This window comes from Carassius gibelio, chromosome B15 (genome assembly GCF_023724105.1).
Source record: "Carassius gibelio isolate Cgi1373 ecotype wild population from Czech Republic chromosome B15, carGib1.2-hapl.c, whole genome shotgun sequence".
NCBI lineage: Eukaryota > Metazoa > Chordata > Actinopteri > Cypriniformes > Cyprinidae > Carassius > Carassius gibelio.
The window spans coordinates 10033076-10050195 of record NC_068410.1 but is presented as its reverse complement, the minus strand read 5'-3'; the positions used below and the strand labels follow the sequence as shown (position 1 = coordinate 10050195).

The 17120-nt window shown below is 39.2% G+C and overlaps 1 protein-coding gene across 1 annotated transcript in view; it reads left to right on the top strand.

Annotated features, from left to right (window-relative positions):
• Positions 1-16715, top strand: part of nrip1a (nuclear receptor interacting protein 1a) — a 31746-nt gene extending 15031 nt beyond the window's left edge. The window contains exon 2 of the mRNA XM_052576271.1: positions 11235-16715. Coding sequence (XP_052432231.1) covers positions 11584-14805 — 3222 coding nt within the window. The 5' untranslated portion in view covers positions 11235-11583 and the 3' untranslated portion in view covers positions 14806-16715. The remainder of the gene's footprint in view (positions 1-11234) is intronic.
• The last annotated feature ends 405 nt before the right edge of the window (positions 16716-17120 follow it).

The following is a 17120-nucleotide window of genomic DNA, read 5'->3' as shown; positions in this document are numbered from 1 at the left end:
TGCTCTGTGGGTAGTCGCTGCGCTTTTTAGATGCTGGGTTACCATGACGATCAGAAAAAGAAAGGCTTTATGTTGGTACTTTTGTACTTTGAACATATTCATATACCATTTCTGTAGTACTCCAAAGCACCAAAGAATACCAGGGTGTAGTGTTGGGTAGGTACTTTGAAATTGCAATTACAGTCAAGTTGCTCTTAAATTAGTTAGTTATCACAAGCTAATAAGTAAAAGTAGCTAAACTATATACATTATATTTTTTTTATTTAAATATTTAATATTAAATAAAAGAAAACATATGACTACCATTCACAATTTGATGATTGTAAGAAATTAATACATTTGTTCAGCTAAATTGATTAAATTTACATAAAAGGTATAGTGTGTAAAAAAAATCTGTAGAGTCTATTTCAAATAAATGCTGTTCTTTTGACCTTTCTATTCATCAATGTCCAAAATAATACATAATAATTTGCACACAAATACACAAATATTAATCCGCACAACTGTTTTCAACATTGCTAATAATAATAAAAATATATATGCATAGAAAAAATTTAAAAGAAATCTACATATTATTGAAGACTGAAGAAATGACTGCTGAATATTAATCTTCGCCATCACTGGAATAAATTTCTTTTTAAAACGTTTACCATAATATATATGTGTTTCGCTTGCACTGACATTGTAATATTTTGGCGAGGTACACAAATGTATTACTGTTTGATATTTTTGCATGTGGAATGTCTTGGAGAAAGCTAGCAGGAAGTTTTTTAAATTTAGCAGATGGTTGGTAGTGTATTATTCATGGCACCTACATGACACAAAAAGGGAAGAAACCTGCTTATATAAGTTGTCAACACATCTACAGTACATCAAGTTTTACTGCAGTGTCAACTTGTAGTCCTCACAGAATTCCCTATAACAAGACCTATATTTGATACTCCCCTGGATCTCTGGAAATGTGACTTAAATCTCATGAAATATGAAAATGCCTGTAGGGATCAACTTCCCATTTAGTAGTATATAACATGGTTTACTGACATGCTTTTTCAATGAAACGTACAGTTTTAAATGAACTGCTTAGATCAGAAATACTACAGCAGTGGTACTACATTGTTTCACTGTACTGGTTACATACTGAGTTGAATAATTTTGAAGCTTTGCAATAAAGCTGCAGTTTTGGTCTTATAAGGAGTTGCCTTGTGTACCTTGTCTCGAGTTAACAGTTGTCTTTGTCCGGTCACATCCTTGAAAACTCTCTGCCCCTTCCTCTAGACTCATGCATTTGGCTCTGATGACTGCAGAGACTTTACTGTGTTAATAACTTCTCTCTCATCTAGGGAAAAGGCAGGGGACCCAGGCACTGTCTTACTTTTAATGTGCTGGCTTTTCTTCAATCATTTAATTAAGAAAAGGAGCGATTATTCAGCCTCGAGTCAGCTCCTTCTCCCTTCCAGCGCCTCATTCATCTCTGATTAAACTTGTAGCATTCGGTAACTGTACTTTCCTGCTCTTTCTGGGGCATGTGAAACAGGAGGAGATTGTGACAGTAGAGAAAAGAGGAACCTTGAGGTCTGTGAGCTAGTTGCAGGATAAGAAAATGGTCCCCTTTGGTCTCTTCAACTTGATAAAGGCAGTGCTTGCAGCTGAGTTATCTCTTTTTGCGTTTAAGTTTGGGTTATCTCTTTTTCGGCAACATAACCTGTCTGAGGGTTTCGCTGCGTAGTTTTACCCCCTAATTAAGTGCTGACCCTCATGGGAATTCACTATAAAAGGTTGGGGTCTTTTCAGTAATTACAGTATTCAAAATAATTGACAATTTTATGTACAAGGTTGCATTTATTTTCACCTAGTGCAGAATAATCTGTAAAATTTACGGTGAAAAACGGGCAGCTGTGGTTACCATAATTTTAACACAGTAACATTTTAATTTATTTCTGCATTTTTCGCCTTAATTTTGATAGGACATTACAGTAGTGACAGTATAGCCCCTTTCACACTGCACGTCGGACCCGCAATATTCCCGTAACATTGCCTGGTCGCCTTCTGTGTGAAAGCAACCACGTCCCGGAATTGATTACCGAATCGAACCCGGGTCGGGGACATAGTAACATTGCGGTAATCGATCCGGAACGAGCGCTGTGTGAACAAAAGCCAGATCTAATTCGGTATCGAAGTGATGACGCGCGTTATCGCGCGACTTTTTTACCGGCTGTTTTGAAGGAAGATCAACGTTCGCGACGAAAACATATGTGCAAACTGTAATGAAGCAGAGATCAGTTAGTTCCTCACTTTCCGCGCTGACGCAGAGATCGTTTGCTTGCTTCAGTTAAAGTATAAAGTGCCAAGCTTTGTCGACTCTTACATTACACGTCACGCGCTGATGTCACGTGTCGTTACGGGATCTTCAAGGGTTGTGTGTGAAAGCACGTACATATACCGGGTCATCACTGGCAGTGTGAAAGTGCCAAATCTAGCGACCAGGGAACAATTACAGGAACACTTAACCCCTGTATTTGCCGGAATGGCAGTGTGAAAGGGGCTTAAGCAAAGTGGGAAAGAGAGAAGGGGGAGGGATTGGGAAAGGCCCACAAACCAGGATTCGAACTCGAACCTGAGCACAAAGAGGCTATATGTTGGTGTACTGCCCACAACGATAACGGCGGCAACAATATTTTACGATTTTATTGATTTAATGTAAATTTACATTTAAATACTTTAATTTCATTTACCAATATTTTTTTATATTCCAATTTATGGAAGTACTGAAACCTATTTTGATAAGAAAAAACTTATTGTTAACCAATTAATAGGTTTTTACTGTAGCATTTTACAGTATTTTACCGTAAAATTCATTCAACTTATTTATGTTTTTCAATTGTGTGGAATTATTTTTTATTCATTTTTTGGCTGTTATGAAATGTAGACTTTACCTGTAACCTTAAGTTGACAGAACATTTTTTGAAATGGCATTTAAACCTGAACACTATTCATTTTCGCTGTATGAAAAACATGAGGAAAACTCTTTTACTAGTATAGTTTTAAACAAGGTTGAGCTTAAATGGTTGTGTCGAATATCTACTTGGCTAGAGTTTGAATAGGCATGACGCTTTGATTGACAGCTTTGTCTTCATTGTCTAGATGTCTATCAGTACCTCTTTGCACTACTGCAAAAAGCATTGCAGTTTCATTAACAGAGAGGGACGCAAATGCACAAATGCAATAAATAAATAGGGATGCGTCTCCAGCTCAGCACTATTAACAACTGAGGTGCTATAATTTGAGTCAAGTTCCTCATCTGAATGTGACGGCGGTTGTAAACATAGACCCCACTAGAGGAATTCCACCAGGAGACAAAGCAAGGGTTAGAGAGCCTCGTTCCCCTCTCCCTCTGCTCTAGGGTGGAAATGGTTAACATATCACTGTAATTGGCACCCGCAGCTGCTTGTCCTCTCCACAAACAGGAGGGGATGATTTTTCCCCCAGCCTCCCCCTCTCGTTCTCCCTCTCCTCTCTCACTCTCTTTCTGCAGCCTCTGCTTTGTGTGACAGCTGCCTAATTGGGCATTCTCCCCTCGTAGCGAGGCTGCCTCCTCTGGCCTCGACTGCTGACGAATGGCAGCGGATTACAGATGAGGACACGATGACCCGTTCGACCTTCCCGCAGCAGGGGGAGCAGAGGGAGGGGCCTGACGGGCCGGGCCCGGGCCCAGAGCCTCAGGTCACTGGAGGATGAGGTCGTGAGAAGGTGGAGGATCTGCCAGGTGGCCAATGACAGAGTGTCACATGACAGTAGCTTGATGTCAGTGTGTCAAGGGTAGACCGGTGGCACAGCATCCTCAAAAACACTTGCACGGATACGCGGTAGCTTTTGCTTTAATCCCCAGCTTTCAAACCCATCAAAAACATCAGAAGGAGAGGCAGTGATATTTTTTTGCTCTCATTTAAATGTGATTTCTCTTCTGCTGGAATTGTAATGATGCTCATTATGCTCATAATGGTCTCCTGGGTTGGGTATATAATTATATACAGCAGACAGATATATTAAATGGATTTTTAATATTTCTAATACTTAAACATTCTAATGCTGTTCTAGATTAAAATTGATTTGTGCCTGTTACATATGTATGTTGGCATTGGTTATTTAGCATTTAAAGTTAAGAGTGACAGTCCTTCTTTAGTTTAACTACTAGTAAGCCATTTGTAGTAAAAAAAGGGGTACAGACAGAAAGAAAAGTATTTGTGGCAGTAGACCCATTTAACTAAGCATCCAGACCCTCTTGACACACGTATGTACGCATGTATATAGCTCCAGATATAATTTCTAAACACTTAGGGAGAAAAATTTATTATATAAAATATGATTGGGGTTATTTTAATAAAATAAAAAAAATTGTTTCTATACCATTATTGTATTTATAAATGTTTAGAATTTGCTTAGTTTAATTGTTAATTTTAATTTTAGTTAGGTTTTAATATTTTTTTTATGTGCTTAAGTTTAGGTTTTCATCTTATACTTTATTTAAATTACCAAAAATATTTTTGTTTTAGTCAGCAAAATCAACACTGGATTATGGGTACAATATAATAGATCAGTGACCATGTCTTCTAATGTTAGCATTTTTTTTCTTTGGCTAATTTTTGAAGCAGATAAAACAATGTCATACAAAGACATTTGTATGACATTGAATGTTCAGAATGTTCTAGATTATAAACTTTTTTAAAAATCTTGTTTCTATTGTTTATTGACTTATTTTTCTGTATTGCCTACACATTGCTGATGCAACTGATTTTATTCTGTGCACTTTGCCCAAGCAACACTCTTAAAATATGATATTTATTTCCCAAAGTAAAAATAGTTGCTAGTGCATATAAATAACAAAACAGCAGCTTGTATTTAAAGATGCTAGGCTAATGACTGTATTTTTCTTAATGCCAGCACCTTCAGAATTTCTCAGCATATGTGCAGCAGACTAATGATCCAAATGAGCCCTTTTTTCTCCAGGTCATTTACTGCACACATTGGAAAGCCATTGGTTAGACTTTCTCCGTTAATAAAGAGGAGGAAAAAAAAGAAGAAATTCTATCACTAACCGCTATAAGGCAAGTTCAAGCCGTAAAGGTCTTGTCTGCTGAAGCATTTCAGCTTGGCTTAGCTTTCATAGATGACTGTAGTAGTCATGAATCCACGACCAGTCTCTGCTCCACTTCACCCACACACACACACACACACACACACTCTTGCACTATAAAAGCAAGCATGCGGCGACAGGGCAAAGCATCTTCTAAGACACAAAACGCATGCTGTCAGTATGGCTGGCGGAGCCTTGTTCCCTGTCACGCTGCCAGGATGCAATATCACTCAGCTGAGGCAGAAAGCCGTCAGTTGTAAAATATGATGAATTATCCCTTTTCGGCAGAGAGTGGGCCGTCTGTGGGCGTGTGCCTCTCTGTGTGTATACGCAAAAGTACGTGAGGGTGTATAAAGAGAGGCTACGCCTGTGTATGTGTTTGAGTCTGTTTTGTGTGACTGAGCACTGACGGTGCAGCACACATAAGAGTGTGTGGGCGAGGAAAAGAGTGAGAGAGACCAGCCACGGGGTTACAACAGGTTTAATGGCGACCTTGTTGTGCATGCACTTAGCTACTTTTAGAGTTGAGTTGCACAGTGCAAGCGTCTAATCCCCCACCCGTGCGCTCACACACTTGATTACTGGCCTTGGTTATCTGCCTAGAGGACAAGATGATGCCCCCCTCCTTCACTGGTCAGGGCTAGGGCACTGAGGGTTGTCAACCCCAAAGAAAGAAGAAGAGAGAGACAGAAGGAGAGAGAAGAGAGGGGCAGGATGTTGTTGGGGTGTATTAGTATTCAGACAGAGCCTTACAGCCTGCAGAGCAAATTGATTACTACACTGTACCTGCTCTTGGTGTCACAGCTCCATAAGAAGGCAAGATCGTATATTGTATATCAGTTTGGGCATGGCAGAAATATCTCCTCCATCATTGCTGGGACCATTGTGAATTTGAGCTTTCTGAAGTTGTGAATGAGTCTGATTACTGTCTGATTTGTGTGAATGGTTTCACATGTTTCAGCAGGTTTAGGTTGTTGAAATGTAACTTCATGCATTCAGTGTTTCTTCCCTTATTAAGAAATAAACGCGTCCTGCAGAGAATACGTATTTCTGAAGGCCAACCTAAAAGTTGAAAACACTTGTTCCATCGAACAATTGGATTATTGCAGAAAATAAGACATGTGACCAACAAAGGTTTGAGATGGTTACTCAACTTGTTCATCAAGATAATCTTCTGACCACAAAATGTAGAAGCCATAATACAGGCGCTGGAAGTAAAAAGTTAAAGTTAGCAAACAAACTAAACCATGGTTGCGTGACTTTAACATTATCCCCATTAAGCTTCTGACAACACTTTAAATATTTATGTAAAATCCAATACAAGTTGTAAAGGTTCAGGTTTTTTTTTTACCCTTAAGTTTTCATTCAGTAAATCATGAACATCTGGAAAAGTCATGGGGCATTTGAATATTGTTGTGGACAATGGGGGTCCATGGAGTCAAATGGCTGAGATCCACTGGCCTAGGCTAATTGTGCGTGACATGTACCATGTATTGCCAGTAACTTATAATGATCTCACATCCTGGAAAAAGTGGAAGCTTGTCTTTTTTGGATGAGGATGTTGCTGAGTTATCTCTAAAGACTCAAGCAAATGACGCAAGGGTCATGACGCACATGCTGACCCTTTATTTGACCCTGCGGTGTATGTTGCAGTGTATGTTTATTTGTTTTATGAATAAAAAAGTGGTCATTGCTTCTCCCTCAATTTGGGCTATCAGACCAATGGTATATTGCACTTCAGTCTGTGACTTCTGTTTATTTTGTCATGCACTTTTTGTGTTTGGTTTTGCAAGTACATTTGCACTTTGCATTACTGCCAGTCGATATGCTATACTTGGTCAGAGCTGTTTACATAATGACTGGCATAAACTATGATCCTGATAAACACGATCTCTTGAGTTAGGGTGAAGGGTGACTTTTTTAAAGAGCCATGAGCTCTCGTTGTATAACTATTAATTTCTAGCAGCCACTTTCTCACAGAAAGGCTTATAGTACAAATTCTCTATGTGGATCCTAAAAAAGGTCACAGCACTTGTTTTCTGAAGGTTGTGTCCAAGTTCACAAAGCCAAAAACTTCCACTCAAATACTTAAAGTGGTAAAATACTTATTGCTATTTTCATTATATGTTTTTTTCCCCAAGTCATTTCCAATCCCGGAAACTCCAGGATTGGAGTCATTTACCATTTACCACAGTCAATTAAGAGTACAAATATTTAGTTTGTTCCCATTTCCTGGTTGTGGGCAGTAATTAAATTATTTTCCTTGACGAGCTTTAGCACACTCAGTATCACTTGTTTTTTAGCTGAACCGACAAAGATACATGTTATTCTGTAGCTGAAGATGAACCAGCTTGGTCTTTTCAAAGTGTTCCTGTTAACATTACGCTGCCATCATAAATCTACAAGTCTAAGGTCAAGACTATTACTTGTGGCAAGATCCTGGAATTATGTTTGGAGTCTTGTGACAGTACACGCAGGGGCCCCCAATAGATATTTCTGCCATCCCCTTGGGAAAGGGTTCCTTTCTTCTTGGCTAAAACACTCTAGTATCACCCCGCACTTGCCCATGTGAAAGGGTAACTCATCTTAGGGTCATTGTAATGTAGGTCAGACTCATGCTTTTACTAAGAGCTAGAGATTGCGCTTGGCAAAGCTCTAACTAAAGGGGTGTGCCCCAGCTGGGAAATGTCAATGCGTGATGCCCATAATGCTTGTTTGAAAGTAGGTCACAGTGACCTAGTTTGAATGGTGCATGGCCCTAATTGACTGAGTCACCCAATGCTATCTTAGGAATGTGTTGTTGTAGTTCCATAGGCTTTTATGCCTACGTGTGCAACCAAAGGATAACAACAACTTAGCAGTTGCAGTGGCACAACTATGTCCAAAATAATTTTTTTATTTTATTTTGAGAGATAGATGGGTTGTATGAACACACATTGCAAGGGCAGCTTTGTCGCTTTTTATTAGTACCTAATGCTTTGTATGGACGCCAGCTGTTGCATCAACTCAAACGGCCCCCGCGGAGTGAGTGACCTTGACTTCAAACAGGGCATGCAGCAGGTTTTGCTCCTTTTGCCTCATCATGCATTTTAAATAGCCTAAATGGATTACAGTTTCTGGACGGTGGATGTAATTTATGATCTGGTATTTTTTTGGGGGGGTCAATTAATCTTCCAGCCTTGCAGTTGAGAAATGAGGGGTCCAGTCCAGATATCAGATCCTCTCCATTTATATCAAGCCAGTCATTTTACAGGGTTTTTTATTTCTCAGGTAACTCATTCAGGAGCTTCATTGCCCTGCACTGATGGAGATAATATTGTGAAGAAAAACCCTGAAAAGAACTGAGTCAACAGACTCATATATAACATGAGTCTTTTTTTTGGTCAAAGATAGGCTACTATAATCACTTCTTACACAATTATTCTGAAGCTCATAGCTGTAAGAAAATCATAGCTTTTTCATATTTGCAAAGCTTTGATTTGAAAATTTTTACCGAATACATTATTAAAACAGCTGATTTCTAATAAGATTGTTTTTTTCTAACAAGATACCAAATATCTCTTGGGAGATGAGATAAGTGTGTTAAAGTAATTATTTATCTGTTTAACAGGGTGAAGGTGTTGTCAGTATAGTGTTTCCTCTTTTCATTGGATTAGGTCAACAAGCTACAGTGGCCTATTGACAGGAGTATAGGATGAAGTGTTGTTGTTGTTGTCCCAAATCAATTACCTTTTCCCACTATCTGACAATATTAGATATTAGATGGAATGCTTTGTCAGACAAAACTTAAATTTTTATAGTCAGATTCATCTTCCAAACAATTTTCGTGAAATTCCCCAAATATTTAATTGATAAATATAATTATACTATATCATTATCATAACTTCCATACAGTAAATTGGAGATGAAATATACGTACATTTAATAGGTTTAGGCAATAGGCATGCATTTTATTTTATTTTATTTTGCAGTTCCATTATTCAATGATGAACTGCCTTTTTGCTTTAACGCTATTTTCCTATTTAATGCTGTTTAGTTGCTTTGTTACACTCTGTATAGTTTTAAAGCGCTATATAAAGGTGACTTGACTTGACATTAATGTTTAGAAGCCTGTTCTTTAATGAATTGTCTTTAGAGATAATATCCAGATTAGAGTTATTTTGATTTTGTAGTGGCATAGGAGTTTCTCAGGCCTGTCACTCTCAAACCCCTGTGACCGATATTATGATAAGGTCATCCCGTACTGTCCACCCCCTGTCAGCACCAGCAAAGTAGAACAACCAGAGGTGCCAATTATGAGCAGAACAAATCAACCATAGCCATTGACCTTCACTTTGACCATAGAGCACTGACAAGGTCAGCCTTGTGTATATTCCATGATTAAGTACTTACAATTCCATCTCATTATGTTTAGGTTTTCCTATGAAGTGCAGACATTGTTGTGACATTGGTAGTGCTGTACCAAGAGGCTCGAGTTGTGTTTTGAATATAGTGTTTAGCAGGTTTGTACATATACACAATGTCGGGCCAAAAGCGGACATGCTAGGGCATGCCAGGGAGTGCGAGGGCGTGCCAGGGACAGTCTCGTTTCCACTGCCACTTCCAGTGCTTGATTGTGCCTTGTCTGTGATTCCTTGGATTCCTTCCTTGTTCAGGAGCTTTTCTATGAATTTCTTTTGAAATGTGATGTATATAGGCTACTGTGACTACAAATAAACAGAAACAGATTCGACTTAATAAGCAAGCTATGTTCATGACACTTTATTTCTGTATGACTAATTTTCAATCCTGATAAATTAATTCATTATGATCAATGTATCACTTATTATAGTAAAACATTAATGCTTTTGGAACACATGGCCACTTTTATGATGTTTGTGACTTATTTCTTAATAGTTTTCTGATCACTTCTCTTTGTTGGTAAAATATTTAGTTGCATGACGCTGTTCCTGAGAGGCATGTAAAGGGCGGTGAAGTGCAGTGGAGTTTCTGGCCCATGGTGGAAACACAGTGCTATTTTGGCCTCGGTGCTACAGGTCCGAGGCTATTAGCCCTGCCCAGCCCATGTAAAGCACTGACTCGCACTGGCCCGACAGTGGAAACGCGGTTAATAAATGTGTCAGTCTGCAGAGCCAATGGCACTGTGTGATCCAGAGGTGGTATATTTTGAGATAATGTAGTGAGAGCAACTTAGGTAACATAGAAGTGAAGGACTAGGCTGCATCATGTGGGCGTTCATTCTCCAGGCACTGACACTGACTGCAGAGAGCGTGCAAGAGAGATACCTATGTCTGTAAACCAGCCAGCAACTTCTAGGCTGAGTAAATGTTTGTCAGAAATGAACTTTTTGCACCCTGAAGAAATATATCAATTCACATATAACATACTGGATTTAATATAAAATTTGTCAAATGTAAGATAACATGAAAATAAAAATAATAATAACTGGGCAATTTTAGTCACTTTTGCTCCATTTTTGCTCTGAGGCCTGTTCAATTTCAGAGATAATTAGGAAAAAAAACCTTCCAAATACCAGTGAGCTTTCTACTGTTGTCTTACAAATAATTGAGTTCTCGACTGACAGTTTTGTGGGTCTAACTTGGCAAGAGTTCTGTAAAAAACATTTAATCCTCTTCAGGATACTGTGCTTTATTTTTTTTTACCTAATATCTGTCAAATCAATCAAGTAGTCTTTAAAGCCCTGTGTATTAAGTTTTAATGAGATTCAGCAAGCTAATTCCTACTGCTTAAGAGTCCGGAGAAGAGAAGAAAAACCTTGTTATTGCAATGATGTTACAGAAAAAGTCCTAATTGAATCCTTTTCAGTATACGAGTGGCATCCATCTTTAGGTCATAACTTTTGCCACTTTTTGGCCTTGCTTGCTAACACATCATTTTCATTTATCATCTTAAATAACCTGATGTTTAGTCTTTAAAAATTCATGGATCATAGGCAGAAACACTTTTTGATCATGTTTATAATGTGTTTTGCCCCTAAAATTGATAAACATAGTAAATGTTAAGGTGAATTTTCTTTGTTGAATACAGTTATGTGTGGTATGCAACATCTAGCTAATAATTCACGTTTCTTTCTCATGTGCAGGACCATCACCAGCTGACCTTGTGGACAGAATTACTGTATGTAAGCAGTGATTTCACTCACAATCCTGGAGCTTTAAAGTACAAATCCAGCGCTATGGAATCCCACAGGACTTGACTGCATTACGATCCTGTACTTATCTTAACAATGGCAAACATGATTTCATACTAAATTCATGCTTAGCTTTTGCTTCCTTTATGGGGGAATGGCTTGTGAATCTTCATCATACCTTTCTTTTACCTAAAAAAAAACAAGATTTGGAAGCTAAAAACATTGAAGTCTCTTGGCAGAACATAGAGCGATTTTCCTTCTATTGTGGTGGCCAACCATACAAGGAACTATAGTATTGAACATGACTCATGGGGAAGAGCCTGGCCCTGAAACACACCAGGATTCTGCTGTATTAACATATCTGGAAGGCTTACTAATGCATCAGGTAGCAGGAGGACAGGGTGCGGAGGCAACACAGAGTGGAAGCCAAGAGCAGAGGAATAAGGATGGGACAGGGCATGCACAGCCTAGTCATGGCACTCGACAGGTGCAGAACCGAACAAATTACCACTGTGGAGCCTCACAGCACCTCAGAAAGGCTCGTCTCCTCAACTCAGAGGCCTGGACGGAGGGTGAGACTCAACGGAGGTCAGCACCCTCCGTTGCACTCAATGGGCAAAGTGAAAACCACCACAGTGGCCAGAACGGTACCTCCCAGGATAAAGGAGAGAGTACACTTCTAGCTAGTTTGCTACAGTCTTTCAGTTCTCGACTTCAAAACGTGACCCTGCCACAGCAGATTATCCAAGGCCTGATGCCACCGGATGCGCCCTGCCAGATAAGCAAGCCTGTACAAGAAGAAAGGGCAGATGTACCTTGCCACAGACCAGCGTCAAGCCACCTCAAAGGGTTAGTGAGCAAGAGCAAAATGCAGAATCACAGCAACAGTGTGCCTTATCAACGTCGACGTTCTAGCCAGGAAAGTTTTTCAGAATCTCCCAAGGCACTGCAGAGCAGTTCTCCCTCACCATCTCCTGAGTCTCTATCTTGTACTGAACGCCTAAAAGCTGTGGCAAGCCTGGTAAATATCAGATCAAGCCCCGCTCCATCGCCCAAACCAAGTGTGGCTTGTAGTCAGCTGGCTCTGTTGCTCTCCAGTGAGGCCCACCTGCAACAGTACTCTCGAGAACATGCCCTGAAAGCCCAACTCTCTGGACGATCAGCCAGTGAAAGACTATCTGCCATGGCCACACAGCAGACACAAGATAAACAACCTACAACTTCTGGCCAGACTCATGGACTAAGTCTCTTACATACCAAGAATGGAATACCTTCACAAATGTCAACCAGCTCCAGTCGACAAAGTCCAAGTCTGAGCTCAGGGCAAAGAAGGACAATAGGTTCCATGCGCACAGGACAACACTTTAGAGAGCGTCGACCTTTCGAGAAACAAGGCAGACCATCACAGAACTGCAGCAGTCTTCTACTTCAGCTTCTCAACAGTCACAACACCTCACAACGAATTAATGGACAAGGTCACCTAAAAGATGACCTCAGTACCTTTGGCACTCTGGCCTCTCCGCTTTTTTCAGACAGTGAGCACTCAAACCCAGACAGCAGTCTCACAAAAGACAGCAGCGATGCTGAGAGCACTTATTCTAGTTGCTCTCCTATTGACCTTTCTCTGAAGAACAGAAATGTACAAACACCAGTATCTACTTCATCCTCACCTGTACGGGACAGAGTCCCAGAGTCTTTGTTAAACAGGTGGAAGCCTGAGAGTCCACCTGTCAAATTTACCTCCGATCACAGGGAGGTGGACACCTGTTCAGAGATGAAACCTCATCACAAGGTCACTCTGTTACAGTTGCTCTTGGATCACAAAAATAACGAAAGAGTAAACAAAGGTCTGGATAATCCTGATTTGATGCAAGCTGCAATCCCTAAGGTCACTAGTGCATCTACAAGTAGCCAGAGTGTTTTCAGTACAGTTAAGTGTAAGGACATAAGTGACCTTAGCAGACACAGTGGATTGAGTTGTAGAAGTCCCAAACTCTTGCCAACTTTCTCCCAAAGCAGAGACTCAGACAGCAGTGCATCTCCATATACACTTTATGGGTCTCCCCATTCTCAGTCTGCCCCATTGGATCTTTGTAAAGCAAAACAACCTGCAAGTGATGTTAGAGTAAAAGAATCTGCCTTTAGTGCTAGTAAATTGTTACAGGATTTAGCTCATTGTGGAAAACAAAACCCTGACATTTCTCCTCCCATACAGGCACCTTTACCCCCTATCAAACTCATGACCCAAGAGCTGAAAGTTAACCATCCTCCAACTTTACTTGAGAGACTCACTGCACCAATTCAGAGAAATAACACACTGTGGGAAGAGGCCAAAGCAAAAACTTCATCTGTTCCCGAAGCAACACAGCATGTATCCGAGATTGAGAATCTGCTTGAAAAGCGCACAGTTCTACAACTTCTTTTGGGCAATGCACCTCAGAAAGAAAAGGTAGGCAGTAAACGAAAACGAGAACATAGCAAAAATAGTTCTGTGGAAAAACCAACACATCAGGCAACTGGCCAACCAAATGGTCCTCCTTTGGATATTACAATTAAAACTGAGTCTGTTGAAGAGGGTCATATGAATGACTATAACAAAATGTCAGTACTGGAGCCTAGAAAAAGCACCAGTTATCATTCTCATGAAAGCATTAAAGAAGAACCATTGTCCCCAGAAGCTTCCACTAGAGATGGTCTTCTTTGTCATCTCCTAAAGAAACGACTCAACAAAACCCTTCAGCCAAACAAAGTAGAAAACTTAAACAAGAGTGGTGTCAAAGAAGAATCAGTTGAAACCCAGGGACCAACAATCCCAAAGAAGCGGAAATTTTCAATAGAACTAGAATGTCATAACTCATTGGCTCAGCATACCAGGGATTTGGAACATTCTGGTAGCATTAAAGAAGACTACACAGGTTCTTCTGCCACCAAAGAACAAGAGACAAGAGAGGTCAGAGATCCATCAAGCCCCCCAGAGGCTGACAGTCCACCAGCTAGGTTTCCACCATATGAGTCTAACGAAAACCGAAGTTTCAATGTTCTAAAGCAGCTGCTTCTTTCAGACAACTGCTTGAAGGAATTGTCTCAACCAAGGGGTACATTCAGTTCACCATCACATACTGTGCTGAATGGGAATACAATCAATCAATCATGTAATGAAGGTGAATTAAAAAACTTTCACCAGAGCTTGAGTCCAAGCAACCCATCTTCTAAAAAAGCAAGCAGTCACAGGCAAGAAACTCCCCATGTTACACAGCAGGAGCCTGCAAGTTCAAAAATCGATTACAGCACCACAAAGGAGTTGAAGGGCCCTGCAAAGATAGTTAATGGAGATGATCAAACACACAAGTATGGGTCAGACTCACCTCGGTTTACCAAGACTAATCCTATTTTGTACTATATGCTCCGGAGGAGCAATGCACAACTGGCTAAAGAGGGGGAGTGCTTGGAAGCAGGCTCGGGACAAATACAGATAAAGGCCAAAAACGAGTCATCAGGTGATACTGAGGCCTTTGAGCTATGAAAAAAATTAACAGAATTACAAATGAACACTTAGTTGTGACTCAACACGGCTAAACGGGTCATTGAAGAAATACTAGTTTTGAGACTATGAACCAGCATCTGTGCTTGAACTAGAAATGTGCTTCTTTTTTATTCTCTCTGCTTCTTATCTACTTTTGTTTTTATTGAGGCATCTCACATTTTTTCACTTGAATTACGTGTCATTTAGTTCACAAAAACACCATGAAACCAAAGTTAATTTGAATATTTATAAGCACTACTTTCTGGTTGATTTCTTTCCTACATTCTAAGCGGCAAAGAAAATAAAAGTTTTCTACAAAAGGTCTGTGGCAGATTTGCCCTCATGTATTTGTAACAATATCAGTTCCTACTCCGTTTTCCACACATGGGTAGACTTTTGGCCTCAGGCAGTGAGTTATGATGCACCGATGCACATGATAATCTGTATAAACAGATTGTGCCTCAGCAGTTGTTAGTGAATATTCTTCAATTTACCATTCTGAAATGAAGAAATAAGTATATATTGTTACTTTGTCTATGTCAGGAAGGCATTAAATGTCAGTATTTATACATTCAAATAAATGAAATTGTTTGCTTTTTTAAAAAGATAGACATTTCTCATTGGTTCTGTATTGTTTGGATAAAATAACAGCAGTTAAAGCTGTGTATTCATTATTATGTTTGGATAATATGGAATATGAATCCATTAGTATTACAACATGATATCTTGATATGTATGGTATGTGAAGTGTGTATACTTTTATGTTATCAGTTTCCTCTTTAATTTCTCTCTCTCCCATTGAAAACAGTGTTGTGATGTGCTTTATTCTTAATTCTGCATTCTCAGCATTTACCCGTGTCAAGACAGAAATGGATTTTTGCAAGACTCTAGAAGATGATGAATGAAAATCACAAGAGTTACTACAAATGACTGCTTTTTCCTCTTATGTTTTGTAATTGTGTATTTTATGAACTGGTCTTGGTATTAGCATGCCATAAGATGTTTGTTCTATTATGCAAGAGAGTGTTGCATCGACTTGAGACAAATCAGCCCAATCTCAGCTGTCTGTCATGATAATGAACTCATTGATCTAATAAAGGTTGTTTAATAATGTTTGTGGTATTAAGGCCATTCCCACAAAAATATGTTTGCTCATGGGATGTTTCACAGTCTTACGTTTGACATGTTTTTTCATCAATCTTAAAGACTCGTTAAAAACTATATTTATGTACATAGCATAATCTTTATGAAAGACAGCTATTTTGTATGAATGAAAAGCATTTTAGTTTTGAAATTTCTTAAAGAGACTTCAAAGTAAATGCCATGTGAATATGTATTCTAGAGGATGATTTTTGTCCTTCTTTTGCATGTCTCCTGATTAAACTATGATAATCTGTTCTGCAATATCTTGTGTTATGTCAGATATTTAAGAGTACACTGCTGCCTGTTGCATGCAGATGCATGAGAAAGTTCCTATGTATTACTGAACATGGGAAAATTCAAAGTCTTAAGCATATATATATATATTTTGTCATGGAGCCCAATACATAAAAATGTGATCTGTATGTCATGAGAAATAGACCGCTAGGCAAAATGTTTAAACTTTTGAAACAAATGTGCATATGAAGATATTTATTTTGTTTTTACTCAATTTTTTTATTTTTTACAAGGAGAAAACCAAACAGGTTAAACAATCATGTTCCGTACTCTACAGTACAAAGATGGATTACACTAACACTTCAAAGACTTCTATTGGTTTTGAAATATTGTTTTGATGCAGGCTAACTGCGATACGTTTGAGTATTACTGTGTATCATTATTTCTAAAAAATACATTTCATTTGGGTGTTTACTTGCACAGATTTCGAATAAAGTTCTGAAATGCACAATCAGAATAAACCTGTCGTTTATGTCTTGCAATGTTTTTTTCCTTCTTACTATACTGTCCTGATTTATGTTTCCAGTAGCGTATGACCTGTGCTTGACCCCTGGCTGCACAAAAAAATTATTTTACATGCAAAAAGGACGTTAGGAGGAATCCGTTAAGAGCGTGTTTGTTGTACATGGAAACCTTTTCTTTGGCTGACTAAACCTTGCTGTTAAACTAAATTTTATCTGCTGTGCCCTGAGTCATGACATTAATTCCTGTCGTTCACGGTGACATAGATGTGAGAGGAAGTGATAGGACGGAGATGACCTTGTGCATCACCGGGACCAACATCAAGACAGATCAGTGGCCTGTAAAAAGGTATTCTAGAAGAAAGGGACACTCTGCAACAAAGAACAACCTGCCTCGGGCCTACAGGGTTGCTTTTA